General features: G+C 36.4%; 2 protein-coding genes across 2 annotated transcripts; both read left to right on the top strand.

Annotated features, from left to right (window-relative positions):
- Nucleotides 1–460: 460 nt before the first annotated feature.
- LOC135696173 (ubiquitin thioesterase ZRANB1) lies at nucleotides 461–11,925 on the top strand. Its single transcript, XM_065215465.2, has 6 exons — nucleotides 461–2,445; nucleotides 4,655–4,726; nucleotides 6,037–6,232; nucleotides 7,142–7,386; nucleotides 8,384–8,613; nucleotides 9,298–11,925. Exons 1-6 carry the CDS (start codon nucleotides 1,308–1,310, stop codon nucleotides 9,484–9,486), a joined length of 2,070 nt encoding a protein of 689 aa, XP_065071537.2. The 5' UTR covers nucleotides 461–1,307; the 3' UTR covers nucleotides 9,487–11,925.
- A 790-nt stretch (nucleotides 11,926–12,715) lies between these two features.
- On the top strand, nucleotides 12,716–25,728 carry LOC135696176 (WD repeat-containing protein 54). Its single transcript, XM_065215470.2, has 9 exons — nucleotides 12,716–13,027; nucleotides 13,467–13,722; nucleotides 15,301–15,363; nucleotides 15,960–16,023; nucleotides 16,452–16,508; nucleotides 17,640–17,847; nucleotides 18,678–18,840; nucleotides 22,542–22,604; nucleotides 24,969–25,728. Exons 2-9 carry the CDS (start codon nucleotides 13,477–13,479, stop codon nucleotides 25,095–25,097), a joined length of 993 nt encoding a protein of 330 aa, XP_065071542.1. The 5' UTR covers nucleotides 12,716–13,027; nucleotides 13,467–13,476; the 3' UTR covers nucleotides 25,098–25,728.
- Nucleotides 25,729–27,166: the final 1,438 nt, after the last annotated feature.

Raw genomic sequence — 27,166 nt, 5'->3', positions numbered from 1 at the left:
TCGTCAATAGAAACTAATATACTTCCAAACTAAAGTTGTTTATGAATAATTTGTCGACTACGCTATAGAAAAGCCCTAACAAGGGAATGGAACAAAGGGGTTAGGAGGAGAGGCATGAAATATTGTTAATTTTAGTGTTGAATAGGGTAGAGAGTTCCAAAGTCAACAAGACCTGGGAAAGGATGAAGGATGAGTTGTGGGACAGAGCTCGTGAATTTGGCGAAGAGACTGGGAACGGGTGAGCACTGGAAGATTATCTGGTAATTTTTCTTTCCATCTTATTGACACCCGGCGAGAAATTTTTTTCAAAGCTGACAGCAGGTATATATGACAGCGGAAAGCAAATTTTGTATCGAACTGGCAGGGGTGAGTAAAATTTGCAAACATATTGGCAGGGCTCGATATGAGTTTTTTTATCTTTAATTTTTACAACTTTAGAAAACTTCCACTAAGTTATACTGTACCAAATAGCGAACTTGAAACTGACTGGTGACATAAATTCTCAGCTTGCAGAGGACGAAGGCAATGAAAAAATGCAAAAGCTTTTGCAAAAGCGGACTCCCCGTTTTGGAATTTTCTCGCTGTGGCAGTGGACAACGTTTTCGAGAAATCCAAAGACTAGTACCCAGATCTCAGTTTATGACGTAAAAGAACCGCAGTCAGATAATAAATGGACTGATTTGCAAATGGAAAGCAGAAACAACATGGCCTAAGAAGATTCAAAGTCCACCAATTAATCCAATCATGGTCGCTTGGAACTAGAATGTGCTAAGTGAACTGCATGACGTCAATTTTAACATAGTTCGCTTGTTTCTAATCATGTTTTGAGTTCTCAGATGCCAGGGAAGAGAATAATTTGACGACCCGATATTCCTCGCTGCGACCAGCCTGCCGAAGTGAAGTTTATCGCGTATCTGTGTATTTTTTTCAAGCCATTTACTTAAAGAAGAATACCTCGATTTTGTATCATTTAAACTCTCGAATTCAAGCAGATTGGATATACGTGAGTTTTAAGGATATTACGAGTCTATTTTACCATGATTAGAGAAGAACGGACTTAAAAACTATCAGGGTTTAGCCCCGAGTAGTTGCCCAGCAGGCGTAGTGAAATTACCAAAACAAATAAACCAAAACCTAGGCCTTGAGTCGAGCGGAAAAGGATGGTCATGAGATGAGAGCGAAAAGCACTTGTTGTTGACTAGAACATACTGGACATCAGGTCTTCAGGAAGAGCTATCTGAGTTGAGAGATAAATTACTAGCATCGGAAATTGACAGAGAAGCAGCTGAATCGAAAAACGCGACAAAATGCCAAGAAACGAACAGAATATCAAATGGCCATGCGAGTATTGCACCTATCTTAATTGGCCAACGGCTATGCGATGTGTTATGTGTAGAGCTGTTAAGCCATCGAATTTAGCTGCTTGTGATGTTATTGATGACAGTGGAGATGGCCAGTTGTCTAGAAGTAGCTCTGATGAGATTATTTGTCCTAGTGAAGGTGCACATCAGTATCCTTCAAAAAAGAAGTCAGCAGTTGATAATAAATGGCCTTGTCAATCTTGTACATATCAAAATCCCAGTAAGAGTGAAACATGTATCATGTGCCAAGAAAGAAAACCTGATGCAGTAAGACAGCGAAATATAGAAAATGCTGAGAGCAACTTTGTTTCTGACTCAAATGTAAGGAATGATTCCAATATTGAAAGAAAAACTAAATCACTCCTAAAGTCAAGCAAGTGGCCATGCTCAAAGTGCACTTTTGAGAATTGGCCAAAGTCTCCAAAGTGTGCACTTTGCAGTACACCAAAGAATAAAACCAGAAGTGACGAGGGAATGGTGAAGGTAGGCAATGCAAAGAAGTCACATTCATCACCTTCACTAAAAAACTCACCTCCAAGGTCACCAAGGTCACCTCTTGGTGCTTGTAAGAAATCTGGTGATTCTTCAATTGAAGTAGCAAGAATTGAGGATGAAGCAGTGATACAACTCTCTGATTCACTGCAAGCATCCTGCAAGCTAAGGAATGACAGGGAAGATATTTTGCAAATTCGAAACAAAATGACCAACAAAGATTGGCTATGGCTTGCTGCTTGTAGAGGTATCAGAGATCACAATGTGACAGCTGTTAAGAAATACCTGTCTGCTGGTGGAGATAGAACTAGACAGTTGACAAAAGAAGACATTCTTGTTCTTAGTGAGCCTGAAAATTTTGAAATTGGACATACTTTAGTACATCTTGCTATTACATTTCAAAGAGAGGATATTTTGCGTATATTGTTAAGACCAGAGCCACCATCCCGGTCTCTAAAGAGGCTTCCGTCACACCTCAGTCCAGACCTTGCTGCAGCCATCAGAAAACAAGTTGCGTATTCTCTAAGGCAAAAGAAAGGAGCATTCCAGTGCCTGTTTTTTACTGAGCAAGTCACATTCTTTCTTCCTGGAGGTAAATTTTTTGTTAAATTTGTTATTTCTATATGCTTTTCATTTGATGACAAAATTAACTTAGATCCAAATCATCCAAAAAAGGAAATTGATAGTGGAAGTGATGCAAATTCCATAAAATTTTTCTTTCAGTTTTCCAACCGAGTTTGAAGCATGGCTCCTTCTTATGTTCATAATAAGCAACAAAAGTTTGATAGTTCTTTAAAGTTAGTTATTTTAAAGCTGAAAAAACTCCCCACTCTTAAAAATGTCAAAGGGCATAAAATTGCCCCTAGATTAGGGGTATGATACAGCTAGCCTCAAGGAAGTTCTGGATGTCATACATTTTTACAATAAATAATATGATAGTGACCTCCACTAAATGTTTTGTTTTGATAACTATAGTAGTGGTTTGTAGTTTTTGGTGGGAATTCATATATTTTTATTTGTTAATCATCATAATCACCAAAAGAGTATATAGAGTATGGATATTTGTTAACTTGGTCTCAAACTAGTTCTTCCAAAACACTGTATCTTGTTTCTTAGTACCTGTAGAATTTTTATTCTTCTTAAAAGTCTTATTTTGCAATACCTTCAAGCTTCATTTAGAAATCTATTTTTTAATACCTAAACGCTCAAAGCCTGAAAGAAAAGAGTTAGAGAACTTTTGGAAAAGCTATCTTGAAACCTACATTGATACCATTTGATCAAATTCCTGCTAAAATACTCATGCAAAAACCTTTTTCTGAAAACATTTCTCTTAGTGTGTCCCAAAAAAGTTTCTTTTTTATGAACACTTTTCTTTAATTTTTTTAAATTTTTTATTTGTGTTAGTGTCTTTCCCCTATACTTTGCTTCATTGTACTGATAAACCCTTTCTAAATATTCAGAGTGAAAGCTGTTTTTGCCCAATATTGGAGGGTCATTAAACCAGACATCATTACTTGGAAATATTGCACCATTGGTTTTAACCTATGATTTATTTTTGTGTTTCTTCTGGAATACTTCCAAGTATAATCACTTGGCTTTATATTTGTTGCAAAATTGGCTTCAAATGGTGGGAATTTTTTGTTCTAATAATGGGAATCATTTCACGCTTGATGGTTTATTTCATGTGACTGTTAGTTTAAGCTTGCACAAATTGTTGAACTGAAGTGTTCCTGGATGGTTTTTCCTGTCTGGTCTGGATGGTCCCTCCCCCGCTTTTAGTTTGATCCAAAACACCTCTGTTTGCTACCCCTAAGCTGAGGGCAATGACCTCCCATTTTTAAGAGGAAGCCAGATTTCCAATTTGTACTAATATTTGAATACAGACATGCTTTGTTACAATCCTTTGCCATAAAAGCAATCATTTTCTGTTAAAAATTTTCTAAGAATTTATATCTTGAAGTATTCCCTGGCAGCCACCTGCAACTTCTAATTGTACAGAATATTATACACAGAGGGTGTCCACCAAAACTACCTTTGTATGGTTTTCTAAAACAGTTTCAGGTCTTAGTTGATTTGATCCGATCTTTAATCACTTTAGATCTCATTAAAATCCACGCATTGCTACCCTATACTTTATTTAAGAGTCAATTTCATTTATCATTCTATTAAGAAACTTATATGTGAATATTTTTAGAATGATTATATTTGAATATTTGCTTGATTTGCATATGGCTTAGAAATTGCATATTTTGAAACAATTTCTGCTATGATTATCAATATTTGGTCCTGCAGGAGGCATATTATGAAAAGCTATGCAATAATAAGATGTAATTAAATACAATTATATAAGATATTATTAGAGAGCTTATTTTGTATTAAATTAAATTCTAACGTATCAAGAAAACTTACTGATTAAAATCTTAAAGCCATATCTTATTACTCTCGTAGGTCAATTTCGATCGGTATCAGAAAAATGTCTTCATACTCTGTTTCAGAAAAAAGTGAGAAAAAAAAGAAAGCTAAAAGATTTCTTTCAATATTAAAATTGCAATCAATTGACTTTGACCAGCTGCAAGACTAAACCACTGTCAACTTTCGTAAAAACCCTTAAAACTATTGTCTTTTTTATTGCTAGCACAAGTGAAAACTGCAAATGTTCTCATGTGCTTGGCAATCCTATACCTTCGAGACAAGGGAGTCATTCTTGTGTTAGCAGAAAATTTGCTGTAATCATAATGGTTTGATTAGTTTTATTTATCAATCCCACACATGATACCACTTGTTTATTTTTATTTTTGTAGAGATTCATAGTTTCGATGTCCGAATTCAGCAACAAATTTTCAGCGAAATTTTGGACTTAGATGTGCAAAAAGGTAAGATATTCGTTTTTGTTTTGCCCTAAAACGTTTAAGCAGATGTTTCTTATCACTTATCACAACAAATCAAGTCGTACGAAGAAACCAGTGCTTCACTGGAATTACCATAGTAAATGTGTTTGAAAAATTTCAGTTTGGTAGTTGATACTTGAAGAACAGAACCTCGTTTTGTGAACATCATAAAGCTACTGTGATGAACATTTGCTTACATGTGCGATTCTTGTTCAAAACATGCCTAAGCAGATTGCGTTTTTGACATGTGAAGTTAATTGCTTCTCGGTTTTTTTCATTAAATATCTGATAATGTGCTCTCGTCCATCAGTATTTTTAGACCGAGTAACTTTTGATGTTCTGTGACCCTAACAGATTTAAAGCTATCAGCGAGTGATGGCAGGGAACAGAATGCAAATATTTATATTTTGAGCTGCCAGAGATCAATTTTATATTCTAAGCAAGAAACTCTCTAATAGAAATTATTGAACAACGAGTCACATAGCCGAGCGTACAGCTCTGCAGAAATTTTTAAAGAGAATGGATCAACATCTCCCATCTGCACTGTCAAAATCTTTAACTGTGTATCCCTGCAATGAATTTTTAACAAAAAGAACATTTGATCAATTATTCATACAATCTCTCCACAAAAATTGATTTGTTGAAATTCTTGGCACGTTGGGCTCTCTGTTGATTTTCGAATGAATTCTTTCAGGTCAGAGCTGTGATAGATGTGTGCAAAAGAATTAATGATAAAAATTTTTTAAATTGTTTCAGCTATGTTTTACGTTGCTTTAAAAGGCTTTTATGTTTCGAGAAGCAGGCGCAGTTTCTCTGTGCATAAGCACCGTATAAGGTTCTCTGAATGCTAATATAGCCACGAAAGGCGGGTTGATCATGACAGCAAACATTAATTTTTAAGTGGTGGATGATTCTAATTAAATAGACTGGGTAGCTCTTAGTAGCGCGAATATAAAGTTTGGAAGCGTGACAATGCAATACGGATTATGATTGGCTGTGGAAGGGTTTCACAAGCGAAAAGCGAAGAAAGTTAGCCTCGTTTGAACTTTTTTTTCGCAGAGAAATTCATCACGAGAAATCCGAGCAAAAGTTCACTACGCATGCTCAAGACGTATTGCGCGCGAACTTTTTCGCATTTCGTCGATTTTTTCTCACTGGTGATTGGGCTTACGAGTTCTAAAGTGATGACGTCGGAAAGGGATGTCAGTTGCTGCATTTCCTTATTGTGTCATGTCCTTTTTGTTTCTCGTTTTTTGCAAAGATCTTGTGTTGTCTTATGCTCATTATCATTTCAGTGCTGGAAGAAGAGTCGTTGATAAACTGGAGCAGCGAATTGATTGGATACTATAGCAGTAGGATCTATCCATTATGGAACAGAGCTGCCGGCGACTGTCTGCTTGACTCAGTTTTGCAGGCAACTTGGGGTGTTTTAGATAGAGAAAATATTCTAAGAAGAGCACTGTTTGAAAGCCTTAGTGAAGGACAAAAAAGGTAAAAATTGTACCCATTACGCTGGAATCCCGATCTAACGGTATAACGAACTAAATGTCTGGTCCCTTGGATGTCTGATCCCTTGCCTAGAAAACTCCTTACAAATTCTCTTGGTATAACGAACTCCGGATATAACGAACTCTCGTTATAACGAACCAATTTTTAGGTCCCTTCATCATAATTACCCTCGATATAACGAACTTTTCATAAATCTTTCATCTGTTATTTTTGTTTATTTATTTTCGATGTTCATTTATCACTTTCTCTTGGGGGGAAATCATTTTTGCAATCGGCAAAACATGCTGATGATACATTTCAAGCAATGGCTGATAGACTCAATGCACGAGATGAAAGTTTGATTGCGTCAGAAATTACTGCGAATGAGTTCATGTACACTAGCGAATAACTTCTTATATATGAATAATTGGCGATGAGTGACGACAAACGTTATTGAGAGACCCAGATGGAGAAGCAGATAAAGGCAAATAGGAATGTGAAGTAATAGAAGACATCATTCAAGCACGAACTAGGTGTGAAGTGATACCAGCTTTGCCAATCTCTTGGTCCCAAATAATAAAAGGAACATTAAGATTTTCATTTTCAATGACCAACCAGTTGTATTATTTGAGTTTAGATTGGTTTTTTAGAGTTAAATGTGCACAGAGGTTGGAGGTAGCCTAAACAGGCCAATCGCAGGTTTTTTAGGTGGAACTGCGAAAGGGCCTAAAAAACGGTATCTCTCGGTTTAGCGAACTCCCGATGTAACGAACTATTTTCTTGTTCCCTTCAGAGTTCGTTATATCGGGATTCCACTGTAATTACATTTAAAAGTCTTAGAATAGTCGAGGTGTTGTATAAATTTTCGATCCTTTTTACCCAATCTGATTCCTAATGCACACGATTTTGCAGGTTTTTTCCGCGATGGAAGGAGGCAGAGCAAATTCAAGCCAGTGAGATGAACTATTCTTTGGATGACCATCAATGGAAACAGGATTGGCTTAACACAGTGTCACTGGCAGGAACGGCTGGTACAAGCTTGGAACAGACGCACGTTTTTGCATTAGCTCATATTTTAAGACGGCCTATTATTGTATATGCAGTCAAATACGTCAAAAGTAGGAAAGGAGAGACCATTGACTATGCAAGATTTGAAGGTAACCTGTCTGTTTCACTTCGGCTTTGCTTTTTGTGGATTCAGGGTTCAATGATATGTGTACAGATGTACCAACGTATCTAGAGACGAAGCTATCGTTAAGATCACAGTAATATGTACGACGTTGTACGGTAAAGTCGCTGTGACAAGAAAAAGGCGATTAAAATCCAAGAATAGAAACCCGTGAAAATACATACCCAGCGTGTTTTTCATCAGCCTACGAGAACTTTTGAACCATCAGAAATAATACTATCTCTCCCTGCCATAGGTATTCTTTCGATTTAAGCCTACAACTATCGCACAAACAGTTTTTTAGTCGCTTATTGAGTGTCGATAATTGAAGGCAATCAAATTGTACCCTTTTTAGTAATAATCAATGTAATATTTTTTTCGTACACTGTGATAAAATGGAGGTATTTGAGGAAGTTTGTAACAAAAAAAAACGTTTTCACTCGCGAAGCATCTACCAAAATTTTTCAGATGAGTCTGCACAAAGTGACAAAGATATTTTTAAAGAAACTTGCGAGGAAAAATTCCCCCAGAGTTGCCGTGAAAATTTGGCAATAAAGGCGGTATAAAGAAGGCGCGATAGAGTAGAACTTTCCATGCCTCTCTGTCATGCTCTTTACGTGACTGTTTTACAAGGCGATGCCCAAATTTTCAAATTAAAGGATTACCATCCTCCCATTTTACCTCCAATTTCTTTCTGCCATCACTTTTGAAAATCCATTTTCCAGTACCAAAACAAAACTATTACATTTTAAAAAATTAGTCCATCACAACTTTTCTCATCTTCTTACACTAGACCAGTATCTCCTGTCAGCGATTGTGCCACGTAAGAAAATATATCTTCTTTAGAAAGTGAAATAAAACTGTTTTTCTTTCCAGTTTTATCACTTGTGTAGAAATGCCCTCTTTCTTTTCTGTTCTTTTTTATAAACAAATACTTTATATTGAAGCGAAAAACCAAAACCTGATAATTTTCATTCTTTGTCCAGGTGTTTATCTGCCCCTGTTGTGGGAAGAAGATTTTTGCATGAAAACCCCTATTGCTCTTGGATACACTCGTGGCCATTTTTCTGCTCTTGTGCCAATGGAATCACTGAACGAGAGAAATGTTGGTGCAAGTTCTAGTGTAGATGTCAACGAAGATACCCACGTGACATATTTACCCCTGGTTGATCACGAGGGACGGTTGCTTCCAATACATTTCCAAACTGTAGAAGAAGTAAGTAACCACTAAGTAACTCTTTTCCTTGAATGAAACAAATTAGAAGTGGTTTGAATAAAAAACTTAATTCTTTCATCTTGCTTGAGCATTTCTGTTCATGTAGGAGATATTATTCAAGACAAAAAAAGACTATTTGTATTTCTATCTATCTAGCTTCCGGATGTAGTTTTTAGGACAGACAAGCTTTGCTTATCGAGCAATGTCCTTCCTCTCAATACGATCATACTTATTGATTTCTACGCGGTAATTACCGATTTTTAAATCGATCTAAAGGCTTGATTGAAAGACATTTGGAAAACTGTTGTGTGGGACTAGAACAAGTCGCGATGTGGTTCAAATGACACAGTTTGCAGGAGTGCAATCCCAATGCCGATCTTGAAACTTTTGCTCCTTTTACGGGATATTAGTTAGATTGAACAAATGCAAAAATTTATAAAATCTTGTTTTATGTTTGTTAATATTCAGCGATTACATAGTGTCTTATCATGTGCAGAAAGAATTTCTTCTTGATTTCAAATGACTTCTCGGCTACTTTTTATTTTAAGTTGAGTCTATATAAGCGTCTTTGACAAATTTGCTTTAATGGCAACATTTATATCTCCTTCTTGAAAACTGCAACCCTATTTTGATTGCCAATGTTGATTGTCGTAAGTTGGTCATCATGCATATCTTTTATTGTAGATTGGCCAGGAGGAGCGTTTACTACAATCTTGGTTAGACTGTTGCTTCACAAACAACGGTATTCTTGTTGCCAAACAGAAAGTTACACCTAGGCCTGCCCTGGTAGGCCAAATGATCGACGAATGGCTGAACAGATATCACCATCTGCAGGATGATATGATTGGTTCACGTGGTGCTTTCAAAATATAGCTTTTATATCTGAAACTGACTTATTCCCCGGTATGGTCGTGTTGTTGTTTGGAGTACATGCAATGTAAGTGGGCGGTATTGTTAAATTTATTCTGGTTTCGCTATATTCTCGTCTTAGTGGCTTGTCGAATTGGCTTTTCCTAGTATCCTCTTTGTTGGAGATGTCTCCTGCATATGTAAGAGATTATCTTTGCCTTAAAATATTAAAAAGGTTCGTTAGATAAAAGAAGCATCGGTGTATGTGGTGAGAGAGAATGATATATTCAAACGATAGCCAGGATTAACGAGCTATATGCTTTTTGACTTTACTTATCTTTCTGTGAATGGGTGACTATCATGTCTCTTCCCATTTCTCCACCACTGCCCCTCCAACCTTTAGACGAAATAGAAAATTTGTTTGGGCCTTTCTAATCAACGTCTCATCAAGATATTTGGACGATGTTTTAAAACCTAGTCAAACTGTCATGCGCTGCTGCACAGCTAACTTCAGTTACTACGTTTTTACTGCAGTTCAACTTACTGCGCTTGCGCGAGTCAAGCATATGTTTCGGGAGGTGGCCAAATGACAGCAAGATTGTTGATCAATCATGAAAAACAAAATGTTTTACGAAAAGAATGGTGGAAATATAATTTCGTAGTACGCCATCAAACATTGGGAAAATTCATAAAACCTGGTGATCAAACGAATAAGTTATGTTTTTTCAACAATAACTAGATGATGTTTTATGGCAATGATTGATTTGTGTGGCTAGGGCGTATATGAGTTCTTGTCAATCACTACTTTAGGTAACTCCTATCCCCTGGGCCACTTCCTGAGTATGCCTTAATTACGTTTTCCCACACAATGTGAAGGTTCTTGTATTACTTTTTATCTTAACCATGCAAGCATTTTCTGGAGCAATCGAGCCCAGAAAAGAAATCCGACAACACTCTTTAGTACTGCAAGCTTAGACGATAATCGAAAAGCCCAGAACAAAAGTAGGGCCTAGCACGAAAGAAATCAATATCAGGGAAATTGAACTGTGTTGATGAAATAGTGCATTTATTTAAATTTAATGAATTGAAATTATAACGAGCATTTGGAAAGTAGGTAGGATTTTGTGAATGCAGTTAAGTTAGCTGATTCCTCGCGTTGTTTTTCTTTAGTGAAACATGTGCTGTGTTGCTTTGCAAAAAAGTTCTAGGAGGCTTGCTCCTTTTTGTTTTATGTGATCATTTTGTTATTGCCAAAGAGAAGCTTTGTCCAGTGTAAAACCTCGTTCCACCACATAACTCCTTTATTAGAAATAACCCTAAAGATAGGGAATTAGACGTACGTTAAAAAAATCGCCAACTATGGACCTAGGTGGCATCAATGTACTTGTTTACATAATCCCTTGTAATATGAAATATCAAGATGTATGCAGGTACTTTTCGCTACATTTGCATCGCAACCACCTGTTTGTCAATAGAATATGGCCAGCTTTATGTCAATTCTGCTGCAAATAGATCCCTCTTGTTTCCTATTCTCGCATTACAGATGTCATCGTGGGTCTATCTATAATTCATAAGTTGAAAATCTTTCAAACACGCCAACTTGTACCGCCTCCCCACCTACACAAGAACAAAAGACACCAATTCGAAGTCAGATGAAGAAAATAGAGTGAATCATAGCACTTGCTATGCTGGACTCAAATATACAACCTCTGATATTTGTACCCCCTTCACCTGTCTTTCGTGTGAAACGATTTTACTTATAATTGACAAACACATTCACACCTTAAGGTATTTCGTCTTATGTCCGTTGTTTCTTAGCAAAATTGTCCAATCTTCCATGCCATGGGCTGAGGGGTTAGACTCGAGCTTCTAAAATAATAACGTGTTTGCGTATGAAGTGAGAGCTGAGAGGTTGAATAAAAAGAAACTATGAACTGTATGGTGGGATGAAATTTGCATGTGAACATGTGGTGATTTCATCCCACCTGCCAGCTTATGAGCTGAAAAGTGGGATAATTTTGCTCATATTCACGCCCATAGTCCAAAGCAAGTTCAGAAGATAAGTGAGCATCGTTCAGCAAAGCTTATTCCATAAGTCATCGGAAAACTCAAACTTCAACTTTGATGGCCTCCTTAGAATGGCCTTTTTAAGAAATGCGTTCTAGTTAACATTACGCTTGTTTTTCAACCTTGTATACCTGAAATTGAGGTGCGAATCCTGGCGTGCATCTCTCTTTAGCATCCACTTGCACAGCAACACCCTAAGCCAGTATTGTTTATGTTATTGTGTGTTATTTTGTAAAATAGCTTGTATTTTCTATTATTAAGCATATAGTAAGAAATGAAATTGATATTACAACTTATATGAATTGTATCATGTAGGTCTTAAAGGACTATTTTGATACGAACCCTTAGCTTCGCTTACCAGCATCGATGTTGTTTTGACGAGAAAAATAAAATCGACTTGTGTTGTCATTATTCGTGTTCCTGAAGCTACGCGCTTATTTCTCCTACTTGTTTACTGAACAGCGATATGATCATTTTTAATATTTCATTTTCAAACTTGACCCTTGGCAGATATGGCCGAAGTCAGGCTTTTTTAGCAGAACAACCAACACAAGTATGTATCGTGCATGATATGGATCGTAGTTTATAACGCAAAGTTGGCGGACTTTCATTTTCATTTGAAGTATTTATAGCGCAAAAACTAATAACTATAAATAAGTTGGACTGTTGTGCTTTTAATTTGAAAGACGCGTAAAAATGTTTATGTAAAAAGTCTGGAAATTGAACAAAATTCCGAAGCTCGCGTGAATCAGTTCTGCTCGATTTCTTGTGATCACGTATGGACGCTACAGTTTATTGTGAATTCACCGAAAGTATTAGCAGTCTATTCCATAAACCGAGATACAACTTTATGTTTGATGGGAGTCCTTATAAATAAATGTAACAACAGCCATATTTTACAAAATAAAAGTACATTATTTATGCTGCTTACATTTTTCGGAGGGCTATGCCCGTGGTGGGGTCTCGGGGTCGTAGTCTATTCGTATTCTAAATGTCAAGGAAGAAAGGGCTACACTGAAATAAGACCAACGAGAGGAAATTGGAAATGATTTTATAAGCATCTCCTCAAATTACAAACCCCCCCCCCCTCCCCCCCCCCATCCTCGAGTCCCCTATCAAAAACAGTCTAAATTAGCAAGCCCCAAGGCAGCTCTGATAGGACGCTGCGCAAATTGATCTCAAATCGAGGCTAGACAGCATAGGCCACTACTTCATACTGAGTTTCCTGAATTGTACAACTGGTATCTTCAGACGCTACTGCTTGCTGCTAGTAGGGCGTACAAAGGTATGGCTTGTATCTGAAAATAATAACGCAGCCATATTGCAAAACACTAGCTGAAAGGGATCGTGTTTTCCGTAGCCAACCATTTTTATAAAATCAATTACACCTGCACGTGCAACGGGCCCAGGTGTGTACTCGTACGAGAAGGCCAGTTTTTTGTGGAAAAGCAAACAGTCTCGGTTGCCTTGGAAATAGAGGACCATTTTGAAAAAACAAGTAAGTTTTTGCTATAAATTCAAGTAAGCAGAGTAGCAAAGATTTCTTTTTTAGAGTAGGTAAAAAAATATTGTCAAAACTTGAACAAATACGCTGTGTGAAATTTTATTCCTGAGAATGAACAGTGTGATGCATTCTTCTAAAGAAATCCACACACTACCTACAGCAAATACAAAGATCAATGCAAGCTAGATTGTCCCACCCTGCTCTTTCAAGATATGTGCTTTAACGATGTGATGTTTTAACCATTTGATAATATATGTATTTATGTGATGTTATTTGGTTGAAGTTGAAACAAACAAATCATGGCTTTACCCTGCAGCTTTGCTCATTTACTTTTATGAAATTTATTCAATAATTTCAAAAGAATTGAAATTGTAGACAAATCAAGTATTAGTACAGTATTTTACTATAAGTTTGTTTCTTTTTGTTTACCTAGAATTCTAACAATGTACAAGAGAGGAGATTCTGTTCAAGTGAAGTCCAGTGCATCAATTTTATGCAATAACTTGGATGTTTTCAAAAGCTCAGGCAAACCTGTAGATGAATGCAAGCTTGCAGTTATTCACAAGTCTCTTGTTTGGGTTTTTGTCCCTAAAGAGGTTAAATTGAAGCAGCCAACGGATGGTGCCCTTCCGTATAAGCAAGTTCACTGTAAAGGGGAAAATATGCATTCTGCTTCAAATATTTTACAGGTACACAGTTTTCAATTTTGTATGAGATTGAATCTCCCATTTTAAACAGATACATAAAGTATGATACCCAGTCATAAATTGTTTATTTTTTTATTTCATTTTATTCATAATAGACTATAGATATTCAATAAGATCTTCATTAGAAGGAAACTATTAATTTATCATAGCTTTGTTTCATACAATTTTTTTTCAAAATAAACACAAAAATAATACCCAAGAGAATTCCCATGCCTTCTCACCTGTAGCAATTATACAATATATACTTGCTATTGTTTGATTTTCCTGTATACACAGTCTTTGTTATGAAAATAGACCGCGTGAGGCATTTCGCATCTCTTGACTACTTTACGCGTGGGATGGCGTGCGATGTGGACAGCTTTTTTATCTGTTGTTTCTCTTTCCTGTTGTCAAGAACTATAGGTTGCTGCTTAAAATATTTTTGTGATCATTTAAAGATATGGAAACAATCCTTTAGTGGTACAAAGGTTGAAAAAAATTTCAATTGCTTGTAGAAATTACCATGCATTGTCAAAAAATTACCATGCAGCATCACTGACTTCAGCATCATCGTTAACATAGCGGAAAACATATATTCTTAAAAAATATCTTACCATTTGATTGGTGTTCTTTCCACGATTATATGGAATTCAGCGATCAATTGAATAAGAAGGAATGGGTAGAGAAATGACACAAAGGTCGAAATAAACACACTTTCTTTGAACACAAAAACATGATTTTATAGCTCTTAATCTTAAAAAATGTTCGATAACAGTTTGAAATAATTTGAAAACAGTAGACATCGCCTCTTCTTTCTCAGAGCTTTCTTCAGTTTCCTCCTCTTTCTCTAGCTTAGCTGTCTTCGATATACTGATAACATTATCAAGCTTTTGCTTTCTGCTCTTCGGAAGATAGAGCACCGATGCCCTTTTCAAGATATTTTATCTTTCTCTATCACTCCATATATTATCATTGATTGGAATACAAAGTCACATCTCCATTTCACTGTATAGCATTTGTAGTCTTATGATAATTCAGTTCTTTCCCCAACCCATGAATGTCGCCAGCTCCACTTTGTTTCCTTTGGCCATGATCAAAGAAGAACAGAATAATCAAATGAACAGTGAAGACAACTCTTGGATCAAAACTTGGAATAAAACACCAGGTGTTGATTGCAGATTGCTCCCCCTTGGCAGCCCCTTGGTTAAATAACTGTAATGTTAAGCGGTCTTGGTGTAACTACTTTGCGACACCGTTGTTAAATCCTGTATAGGAGTACTTTCACAACACCTTGGAAAACGACAGAACTACCTTTGAATTTGGCAATTTTGACTTACCGCTGATTTAGAAATCTTCCAAACATAAGTAATGTTTTATGGCAATTTATTTGTTTTGCGCGTGCAATGATTTGCATGTGTTGGACAGTTTGGGCATGTGTGTAGGCGTGCACGTGGAATCGCACGCCTCATATTACAAAGACTGTATATATGTGTTTATTTTTTATTTTGATATGCATTCATGTTTGATTCTTGCAATTCAATGTTGATTCATTCAATCAATGTTTTTCTATATTGCTTTCAGGCTAAATGGTGCTCTTTGCCACAAAGAACTCTTTTAATATTAGCATCAGTTAGAGGAGTGCAGGTACTTTTATTTATTTTTTAGCATTTAGACATTTTCATTTATTCCTTTAATATTTAATATAATGGTTTCATCACTATGATTTCTTTTAGAATTTTATTAGTGAAATATTGAAAATTCCCTTAGAGAAAGAAAAGTTATTTATTGAACATTTGCTTAAAAAGAAAAGCTTCTTTTTGCTTTGCATACTTTCAACCTAGTTTTTTCTACCCATTCATAATTCATAAGGAAGTCTGTCAAGTCCTTTGTGCAACTGAGCTAACACGGGATTCACTGAAATGCCCATGTAAAAAGTATTGTTATCTTAGAAGCCATCATTCACACTTCATTCCAAAACATGTTAATAATTTTTACTAAAACTCTTTAAAGAATCACAATTTTTCTAATGAAAAGCCCATTAATGGGTTTGTGAATTTTCTAAACTTGTATTGTTTATGAAGTGTTATGCTAGTATTGTTTATAAAAAAATGTTACATTTTCAGTGGGTGATGCTCCAAGAATGATAAGAAATTTCATTTTCTCTTTGTAAAAACAAAGTACAGTTTTTTTACCTAAGCCAAAAATGTGTACAATGATTTAATTGAAGATATCATACGCAGATGTTTGAAGATGATGGAGCTGTTATGGTATTTTGGCAAGCACTATCACCTAATCCAACTGAAGGTATTTTTGCTTCTAAAGATAATACTCTGATGCAAAATAGTAAAGTAGAATCCCAGTTTGAAATTACACTGACAAGAATTGTTTAAACTGTAGAAAACCAACATGTAGTAAAACCACTGAGATATAAAATCAAGAATTTTTGGTGCAGTGTTTGGTTTGCCCAGGCCATGAAGCAAGTTGTGTTTTACAAGCTAAGTTTTTACATATCTCGTTGAGCAATGACCCATAGGTAAAGGGAAGATCTATTTCTAGACAGAGATGGAAAATAATGTAAGGGGAAGCATTGACTGGTTCTTTGCTTTTTACCTGTTAGTAGCTGCTGGCCACTCACAACTGAAGCCCAATAGGGAAAAACAGTTCCTGTTTGTCTTTTTACTACCTCTTTCTAGTATTTGTTGTTTTTCTTTGAGTAATTTTTCTTCACGCAGGACATGCACAGTTTGCCAGAGGCATATCATCTGTTGGGGATGAGCACATCTGTATTGGTAAATATTTGTCAAATAATTGAAATTTAAACAAACCTGATGCTGAGTGATGAAAGAAGTATCATTTGAAGATACTGTCATTGTGTCAACATTACTCTGGTCATAGCTGTAGAAGCTCTGTAAGAATAACTGCAGTTATGTTGGGTCATGTTGCCAATAACTTTGAAAAATCAATTTTTCATGTGATTGAGTAGGTGTAGTCATGTGAACAATGTCAAACATGGAATTTCCTTCAGCCTCAACCTGCTACTGTCAACCCATTAAAAAATTTGAATGTATGACACTGTGAGAGCTAGAATTTAATTCAACTTAATTTGCACTGAAGTCCTATTTTCACCCAGTAACATTCAGTCAAATTCCTTACTGATAGTTTTTATATGTTTCTTGATTGGAAAAATATCACAATATTATTCTCAACTCAACGTTTCTTCAGAATGAAAACCAGTCTTTAAGCTCTAAGAAATTGACCTTAAAGATAAATTTGCCCTTTTATTCTGAATACTGAATAGGACCCAATCAAACGCTGTACTCTCATTTTTGCACACAGAGAGTGTCTGTATTTTAGCAAGTTTTTTGTCATTGATAAATTTGTAGAAAATGACAAACAGTATTAAAAGAACATCCTGATGACATTTTGAAAGAAAATAGCACTGGCTAAAAAAATTTCAGTTTCACACTTTCAGTTGCAAATTTCATAACTGCTTCTAAAGACAATTTTTAAATGGGGATGGAAAACACCCCTCCAGAAAAAGGCACCAAGATACCCATAAAGTAGCTGATTACTATGAAATAGAATTATATGTGAATGGTAAATCCTCTATTTAACACCCGCTTTTTGATGCCCCATCTAAAGGCCAAGTGCAAAATCCTTTTAGCCTCTGCTTTTAGACCCTATTTTATTTTAGGGGTATGAATTAGATTGTATAGAATTTGTTTACTTTTCAAAATGGTAGATATGTTAACTTGATTCTCTTGTTTTGTCTTGGCACCACACCACAGTTTTTAACGCTTCTCTCTATTTGATGCTTCTCCTTAAGAGGGCAAGAATTTTTAAACTGCCAGCCATGAAAGACAGCATGTACTGAATTTACCGTTTTTAGCATTCTTCAAATTTCCTCAATTTGATTGTAGGAACTGCAGATGGCCATATTTTAGTTTTTTCTGTGCCAACAAAAGGCCCAGCTGTGAAACTGCAGGAGACTCTGGACGAGCACTCGTGTAGCATTTGTGACATAGCTTCTGAAGGAGACAGAATGGCCACATCAGACGAGAGTGGAAAAATCATACTATGGAAGGCTGGTGGTCATTTTGTGAAATTGATAGAGATTAATGGATATGGGTAGGCCACCTTTTTTCAAGGGATAATTGGTTTTAGGAGGCAGACAGGGGGGAATAAGGGAGATTGTTATTATGAAAGGTTATGGAGCGTTTAGCTATGAAGCAGTGGCGGACACTTTGGGGAGGGGCGACGGCCCCAATACTTTAGAGGACAATGGTCTTTTGTTCGAAAACAATGGGAAATGTGACGTCATCTTATTAAAACAATAGGCTTGCCCCCCCCCCAATATTTGACCAAGTGTCTGCCCCTACTATGAAGCAACTAACAGCAATGAAGAAGCCTCATATGACTAGCATATTACTGTGGGCTTTAGAAAGCTAGCCAAGGAAAATTATTCTCTTAAAATTATTCTACCAATTTGCATCCAGTTATAAACATTGCATTTCAAAAGTAATCTGTAGGTTGATAGTAAGCTCGTTGTATCATAGCTGAATGGATGCAATGCGTCTGACTTGAAATCTGTATTTTATATTTTTGAAATGTATGCTGCTTATCCTGTTGCTGAATAAGTGGAGAAGTAGCTTTGATAATGGCCTAAGAAAGCTTGATCCTATCATAACAGCATCTTGTTTGCAAGTTTATTCTCACTTAACCTGGCGAGTATTTAGGGCTTTGTAATGTCGACTTTCGATTCCCTATGCACAAAACATGCGTACCACTTGGGGATTAAATCCTTCTCGCTTTAGCTGTTTATTGGAGGACACCGTCTCGGGGGACCAATGGGAGTTTGATTTAATTCTCTCGGTGGAATCAACGATATAGTTTGTTTTGTTCTTTTCATTCCACGAGTTTACTTTTAAATATGAACTAGCCATGCGTCTTTTTTGCAGCTACCCATGCTCGTCGCTGTGCTTTATGGGTGATCTTATCATTGGAGCATATGGCTCTGGGCATATTCGCGTATTTGATAGCAAAACTGGCAGTATTCATTGCGAAGTATGTGCACATTCTAGATGGATCAATGCTATTGATATATCCAAGAAAACAGGCCTGGTACGTTGCTTTGTATGCCTTATATTGCCATTGTTTGTAGAAACTAATATCGACAAACCTCAGCTAAAAGTCATGCACGAGTTATATATCCACGTGCTCGGCTGTTTCTATGCGACTCAACACTGCGGATAAACTAAGTGTAGACCGATAAATTCACCTCTCAGGGCCAATAAATTTAAAATCACCTAGTTTCTACAGTTTTGTTAAGTGAACAGAAAATTCACACGACTTTACACCGAGGTACATTGTTTAATAACTTGCTGTGAATAAAAGCTAAGTCAAGGGTATATATTTCTACTATTAAAGACCCCTCCCTAATGTTAAGTGGGAAGCCAAAAAAACTGGAACAGGGTAAATAAATGTAATAGGGGTAACCTGAAAAAGGAGAAAGATATGAAAAGGAAAATGGGTAAAAGGAAGAGAAAATTGGTAGAAGAAGGGGCAAACGGACAATTATAAGAGTGATGTATGTATGTAAGACCCCTTGTTAAGTCTAGAAAATGAGATTGTAAGTGGTTGTAACATTTTCACAGCAAAATATATCCAAGGCGCTCTATCGCTTTTTGTCAAACAAATTGCTACCGAAGAGACAATGTCTTCTATGAAAACTACTGAAGCTGGAGAATCCGGTCAGGACATTCCCATTAACCTCGTGTCATACACGTGGAGAAGTTTTTTTAACTGTGTTAACGAATCACAGGTCGCCTAGGGTCATGGAACGCTCTCTTAAAAATATGACATCTAGCAAAACATGATACATTTCTAGATTCTTATGTCCGCCTATAAACGTGAAAAGTTATTCTGAAGCTATCTGCAAATTTATTTGCTCTCTCGTTAATTTATCTATAGTGACATGCAGAGCGTTGCCCCCTGTTTTTTAATCATGAGTTGTTGTTTATCAAATTCAATGCTGCCCCTCGTCCTCTATTCTACTGAAAATTTTCAGGCCAACCATTTCTTTAGAGTTCTTTATTTCTATAGCTTCCTTATTTTCAATGGCCTAGGCGTGGTAAGATTCTTAGGTTGTACGTATACTAATTGATAAGCTCATCAGCGAGAAATCAAAGAAAGAAAAGAAGAAAAAAATGTTTGAAAAGAAAAAATAGCTTGATAAAAGTATGTTTGATCTTTTTCAAATTTTTGAGTGGCAAGGGTTGCATTTAGTATGCGTAAATAGGCAGGTTGCATGTACGATTACAAGAATATACATCCAAGTATGAAGTCTTTAATTATCAAATTATCCGAACTTAGTTTGTTTTTAGGTTCATTGAAGTCTTAATAAGAAGTTTTTCTGCTTTTTTGTCGGAGAGTTTAACATTTTTCATTTTCGAACTTTCACAGTTTCATACTTTGCATTCGTGCACTGATTATTATATACTCCTTCCCTGTTTAGCCTGTTTCAAACTTATTTTAACTAAACAGACCAAAACTTACATTTTTCTTTGTTTTCATAACCCCATTATCAACTGCTAATTCTCTGCTCACTCACTTTAAAGTGAAACAAAAATTTCTTCTTTCAGACCTCTTTTCTATTCACTTACTTTCTTTTTACGGCTACTTTCTCAAGCCTTATGTCTTTATCTGATTTAAAGCTATACGCTTAAAATGTCATACAGATTGGCTGCAGTTGAATATATTGCTTACAACTCTTTATGTGTCTACATGTCTGTGTGACGTCATTTTCATATGTTGCTGATCCGCTTGAACTCATTTTCCATGTACAAATATTTTTAAATGTATTTCAAAGCCATTCTGTCTGAGATCACTACTAATTTGTTCGAAATCCCATGGATAAATATTGATTTTAGTCTCGCACCTTTCTTGAAATAGTATGCTAGTACAATTTTGGATAAGGCTGTAAGAGAACTCCCTAAGTCTAGCCTCTAAAGCCCCCCCTCCCCCACCCTTCATGCAGAGTTGGGGCGTATATGTTTTAGTAGCAGAGATATCAACATTGAACTTGGGGGAGACGTATATAAAATCTCATCTGTCCAGGATTGTAGACATGAAACTATACGTCTCTTGGATAAATTTAAGATCCCCCCTGCTTGTTGAAAGCTTTGAATTTCTGGTCCAGTTAAATATAAGTAGACTCTCTTCGCATGTTCATAAAACCTGTGGGTAATTTTGTTCACATTAGAACTGTGATAGCTTTCATTGGCTTCATCAAAGGGAGCATGCCCCGAGACTTATCAGTAAAAATTCAAAATTGCAAGATATTGAATTCAAAAACTTTTCTTATCTATGGAATCCCCCACTCTAAGTTCTATCGTAGTCTTTAGGCTTTTTTGGAAAACTTGATCTAAAACCTGTCTTCTTAGATTTTGTTGCACCTATTAACAAGATTGAATAATAGCATTATTATTTTATCTTGCTATTAGACAACTGTTTTTAGATTTTGGAGCCCAAATCAAGGCCAGTTTTCTTAGATTTTGCTATACCTATCCGACATATTTAAGCTAATTTCATTTACCACACCTAGGCAACACCCAATTTTTCATTGTTTTCTTGAAACTTTTAACTTGAGCACCAGTTCTTCCACCTTTTCACCAATTCTTGCCACAGCTATCAAAACCAAATGCGAAACACATACCCTGTAGCATGCATGTACAGACCAAAATCTGCCACCCCTCTCCCCTGTTCAAAGTTAGTGCAAATGTACTTTAATTAAAGAGATAACAATGCTGAACAAGGGGGATGCAAGATCTTAACGCCGTGTCTTCGGGATCTTACTCACTGTTTTGGTTGCCTACGCTTCGTATTGATATATTGACTCTCAAAAACTGATATTAGAGCAGCAGTACCAAAGTTTCCAAAGAATGATATAAATTCAATTTCCTTGATGGAGAAAGCGGGAGAAAATGCGCTTCGTCACTCTACAATCCTGAGAATTTCCAATATTTCAACCAAGTATTGAGTCTGGGAACATTTACCAAACAAAACAATGACGAAGCTGCCTGTTTTTGTATTTGCCTGTCCAAAATTGTTTTTGTACTTTGGGCAATTGTCGCTGCTTTCTCGCTTGAAACGTTTCTTTGCTCTGTTGGGTAACTCTCGGCCTGCAGAAACTAAATATCAAAATTGTCATTACGTAGGTTAATTTTCTATTTACGGTTTTGGATCCTGATAATAATCATACTCTGCACCAGTCTTTCAGAGCTCGGTAAGAGGCCCAGTTGTGAGATTCATGCTAAGTTTGACGAAAATACAAACTTGTACAATCAATCTTGCAGTTAAAGCTACCCTTGACCGAGGCCAGGGCTATTGAATCTAGTTTTAATCATAGCTAAAACATTTTAAATATTTATAGAGAATAGAAGTATTTATCCCGAAAGTATAATTGAGTATTAAATTTATTAACCCGAATATTTATTGTTTATTGGTATGGAAAGGAGTTTAATTTTTTCTAATTAATTTCTTCTTGCCTTTTTAGTTTTCTTTTTCCACAGATGCAATAATGAATAGGTTCCCTAATGATTTTTCTGTTTCCTTCAAATGCTTAAAAATAGGCCCAAAAATCGTTTTTATAGGGCTTTGGACATTATATGAGATGGCCCCTTGGTGACATCACTAAGGATTTAATGACCACTGTATACAGTTGTAGTTTTATTTCACTTAATTTGTTCAAGAAATATTTTTACAGTGTGTAATGCCTTCAAAATTTTTTTACCCCTCAAAAAAAAATTTTCTGTTTTTTGCAGCTTCTTTCTGCCTCAGAAGATACTTTCGCAAAAGTTTGGAAAGTCACAGCCAGTCCTTTTAATGTAAGTTATGTGATTAGATTTACTTGTTGGTATTTTTAGACTATCTAACCAATTAGTCTGCTGGCTTCTTTTTCTGAAGGCTTTGTTTCCAAGTAATCCTGTAGACCAATAGATTAAAATAGACAAATAAGGAATCCATGTTTTGCTTTCTATTTCAGCTGTCTTATTAAAAAAAGCGATTCTAGCTTTTTTGCGACTCAATCAAAACAAAGAGTATCCATCAGAAATGGGCTGGGAAGATTGCAGCCCCCTGATTAGGCAAAGTATATCGCATTTCAGGCTCCATTTGGACAATGCTATCTCATGAAACAATAATATTCCGGCAAGATTCATACTAAGCCCCCGCCCCCAGTTTGTTCAGCATCCGCTACGCCCATGTTTCTAGCTGATTTGAAAGACAATGCCTCAGAACTTTGGCATTCTTTCGCATTTGATAACAATACCGTCAGAAAATATGACCTGCCGGTTTGGAAAAACTTCTAACTTCTGCATTTGATGTCACACTATTAGCAGTTGTTTCTTAACGAAAGATCAAAGTAGTTGTTATAAACTCACAGTTTTATGCTTTTGCATAAGATTTTTTATTCAAATCTCTTTGTGTGCGCTCATTTTTTATATAAGAAACTTAGAAATGGCCGAGTTCTTAAGCTATTATGCAAAAAAGTACGCAGAGTTCTTGATAGTTTTCTAAAATTTTGAGACTCATAGAAAAATGTACTAAAATGAAAAATTTTGCTGTAGCAAATTGAATTTCAGTCAGGGTATGTTGTAATTTCAATATGATTTATAAGCTATTAAGAAATAGCTTAATCATATGTTATTTGATTATTTTATATGCCAGCAAAAAACATTTGAAAAAGAAGCGTTTTTTATATTTGAACAGGTACTGGGAGTTTTCTTACTCCTTAACTGTACCAGCACTGGGTTATCTGTAATTAGCTGCTTCCAGGCTTATCCTTTTCCCCTCTTGTTTTCGAGGTGGATCCCTACTTCTAAAAGTCCCTAGCCGTTCTTGGCATAAATGAGCAGTTATTGGTAGCGGTAATTGATTCTCCCCTCCCGCCCCCTCTCTATCTGAATACAACGTTGGTTGTTTAGTATCTTATGACAACATTGAAGCAATTTCATTCTTATAACTCAGAAACGATTCCTATATATTTTTAAAGAGTGGGTGGGGTGCTGTTAACAATTTGCAAACATCTAAAGAAGCGTACAAGACCTTTGAATGTATTCTAAGTGCTTCAGAATTTTAGCATTTTGAAAATGATTGAAAAAGTCTCCTCGCGTGTTGAAAATTTCATTTTCACTTAAAGTGAGTACTTCCTTTTTTAACACAATTACGAATTTGGCGACATCATCATTGCCACTTCACCAAATTTTGTAAAAAAGCATTGTATACAGTTGATTTATCGCTTCCTTTTTGATATGACAATGCTTATCTATACTTGCATTTCAATTGTCTGCTTAAAAATGTCTAGGAATTTTCAGGTGAATATGCTAGACAGAATTTGTCTATATATTATGGTTACCGGTAAATTGTATTGTTAAATGCCTTGCTGGCTTACATTACAAAAACTTCCCTCGGCGGAGTCAGTCTAAAAATGGGAGGTACCAGGGAGCGTAATTCGAAGATTTTTTAAAGGGAAGGGACATTTCTGGGAACTTTTTATCCTCCAAGAGGTTGATGTTGATAACTGACATTCATTTCAGTTTATTTTTTCTTCATTTCAAATTGACCCAGACGAAGATTCAAATTTTCAACCAAAGTTTCTTTCACACTAAAGTAGTAAAGAGCTTCTTTTTTTGTTAGAACATAGCATAACATAATCTAAGTTAGGAGTCGGTTTCTTATATACGATTTCTTATATAAAGACTACGGGTTTATTCTAACTTGAGTCAATTTTTATTTTCTGGCCTATAGTTAATTTTCTGGCTTTATTCTTTTTTAAGTCCAAGGAAATAGATATGAATTCTTCGGACAATCTGAAAACTCCCTTCAGTCTCCTGGATTAGGGCTAGAATACAACCGCAAAGATATTTCTGCTGTGATCGCCCTAATCCATCTTCCCTCTCTCCCTCTCTCCCTCTTTCCCTCTCTCTCTCGCTCTCTCTCTCTCTCTCTCTCTCTCTCTCTCTCTCTCTCTCTCTCTCTCTCTTTCTTTCTCTCTTTCTCTCTGCCTCTCTGCCTCTCTGTCTCTTTGTCTCTCTGTCTCTCTGCCTCTCTGCCTCGCTGCCTCTCTGCCTCTCTGCCTCTCTGCCTCTCTGCCTCCCTGCTATGGTTGTTTGAAGATCAACTTCATTTCATTTTCTATATTATTATTGGTAGTATCATGTGCGCTTATTGAGGCATCTTTTTCCTTGTAGTTTGAGTTCCTGTTTGAAGAATCGATATCCGACGTTCAGCTGGCTGGCGCGAAATTCCTCGATGACGATGGTAACTCCTTTGCAGTAACTGGGTATGATTCCTGCGACGTAGCTATATTTAACAAGTGAGCCCCAGGCAAGTCTTCATAAACAATTATTACATTAAGTCGAAATACAGTCTTGTAAGGCAATAACGGGGGTTGGTATTCTTCTTCATAATAAGACGGTCATGTTACCGTTGCTTTAATTGAATTTAAACTACACTCCTGTTGTAGTTGTATTGTGGAAATCAGGTATAACGAACTGCTCGCTATTACGAACCTAACGCCGGCCTCTTTTAGTGCTTCCTATATAATGAACCCTCAGCATAACGAACCCCCGCTATTACGAGTTTTTGACTTGGTCCTTACGTAGCAGGATTCCACTGTAGATGTGTTGTCAAGTGAAGCTGACTGATTTACATTTGCGTTGTTTGATTTTCAAAGCTCAACCTGTGCAATAAAACTAATTTTAATTCTATTCTGACCCGAGCTTATGGTTACCAGATTCTGTTTTCCATGATGCAAGGCAGTATGGATCTTGTTGTCCCTTTTTGGGAATTTAATAGTCAATGGGGGGGATTGCATTTAGTCTGTTATCAATATCTGCTTCTTGAGGATATAATATTTAAAATAAGCATTAATTATTTTTAATGTTGCTGATTAAGTACAGTAAGTAACTTAATTGAAATTGTGCAAATATGAAAAACAGGTAAAATCAACTTTCTTCGTCTTTCGCTCTCAGAAAATCCATTAGGGGGGGGGGCTATGATATCAAAGACAATGATGGCAAACTGCATAAGGTGCCCCCTCACTTTTCTAGAGTCCCCCTCCCCCAACTCTGAAATGTGCTTATAGTTTTGCCTCAAGCTGCTACAGCTCCTTAAGTCCGTTGTTTGAAAGATTGCCAGAGGGTCACTTTAAACCATAATTTCTTATTGCTTATTGCCATGTCACTTTTCAACAACTTAACTATCCAACGGTCTTGTTTCGTTTGCTTGAGATTTTCATGTCTAGAAACTATTGTGGTACTTTCCTTCTAGTTGGAGTATTTATTAGTTAACCTCCCTTGACCTTGTTACCTTGAATGGTAAATGCCAGGAATGCCGTTATTTTCTGCCCCAAGCAATTGTCATTTGGTAATGTTTAAATCCACCCTCATGGAAGTAAAATATTATCTTCAATAGGGTTAAACTTGCGGGAACGTAAAAATAATTATGAATAAATGGTCCAAAACTTTAGAGCTATTTGTGTCCATTCGCTCGATCATATTCTTGTCAGCGCTTGGTTCAAGCCTTCTAACTGCGCCTCCGAACCCTCCAATATTGTCTCATGGAAATACATTTGGATCATGTTAGTCCACTGGAATTTTACTTCATCAATGTAGTACAATCACCTTAAAAGTAGGCATATATGACTTGTAGGGCCAGCGTTTGTAATTTTTGGGTTTCCTCGCTTGATGACCCAATCCTTCCAGAATTGGTACGGGCATGGGGTTTATAGCTTCTAGTCAACAATCAGAATGGAGTTTCAGAATCAGTTGGAAAGATGAGAAAGCCAAATAAAAGTTAGTCAAAGAATTGGATATCTTTGAAGGAATTGACTGGGTGCCGTTGACACCCAATAATGGATAGATGTCCTTCAAACTACCGAAGATTGGTTACAGGAGCTAGAAATGTTAGCAGTGACTCTCGACTTCCCGGAAGAACCATAGCTCTGTAAACAGTTCCAAGTCGGATGGGAACAGTTAATGCGAATTCTTATAAAGTTGTTACTGGACAGTACAAATGCTATCAAAGGACAAAGCCAGCAGGAGAATAGAAAATTAAGCGTGGATGACGTCACACAGTAGAGTAGTTTTGTGAAATTACATAGTTCGTGAGGATATCATGTATGCTGATGCAATGAAGTTTCACACGGATAATTAGCAGCAGTTAATGAGCCAATTATGTTTCACTTTTTGCGGAGGAGATCCGGGGATGTCTCACCTCCCCACCTCAATCCAACTCAGGAAGCAACGTAGTGGCTAATTATCGCAACCGTTATATTTATTGAATATAGTTTGTTAGCAAAGGGGCTGAGCTGTTTCGGAAATTGCGAAATGACTGACAACTTAGGTTCCATTGTGGACAGACTTTTATGATATTCAAGAACTCCCTT

The sequence above is a fragment of the Rhopilema esculentum genome, chromosome 14, assembly GCF_057945365.1.
Source record: "Rhopilema esculentum isolate cy_ngs chromosome 14, ASM5794536v1, whole genome shotgun sequence".
Taxonomy (NCBI): domain Eukaryota; kingdom Metazoa; phylum Cnidaria; class Scyphozoa; order Rhizostomeae; family Rhizostomatidae; genus Rhopilema; species Rhopilema esculentum.
Note: the sequence above shows the minus strand (reverse complement) of the source record. Positions and strands in the feature narration are given on the sequence as shown.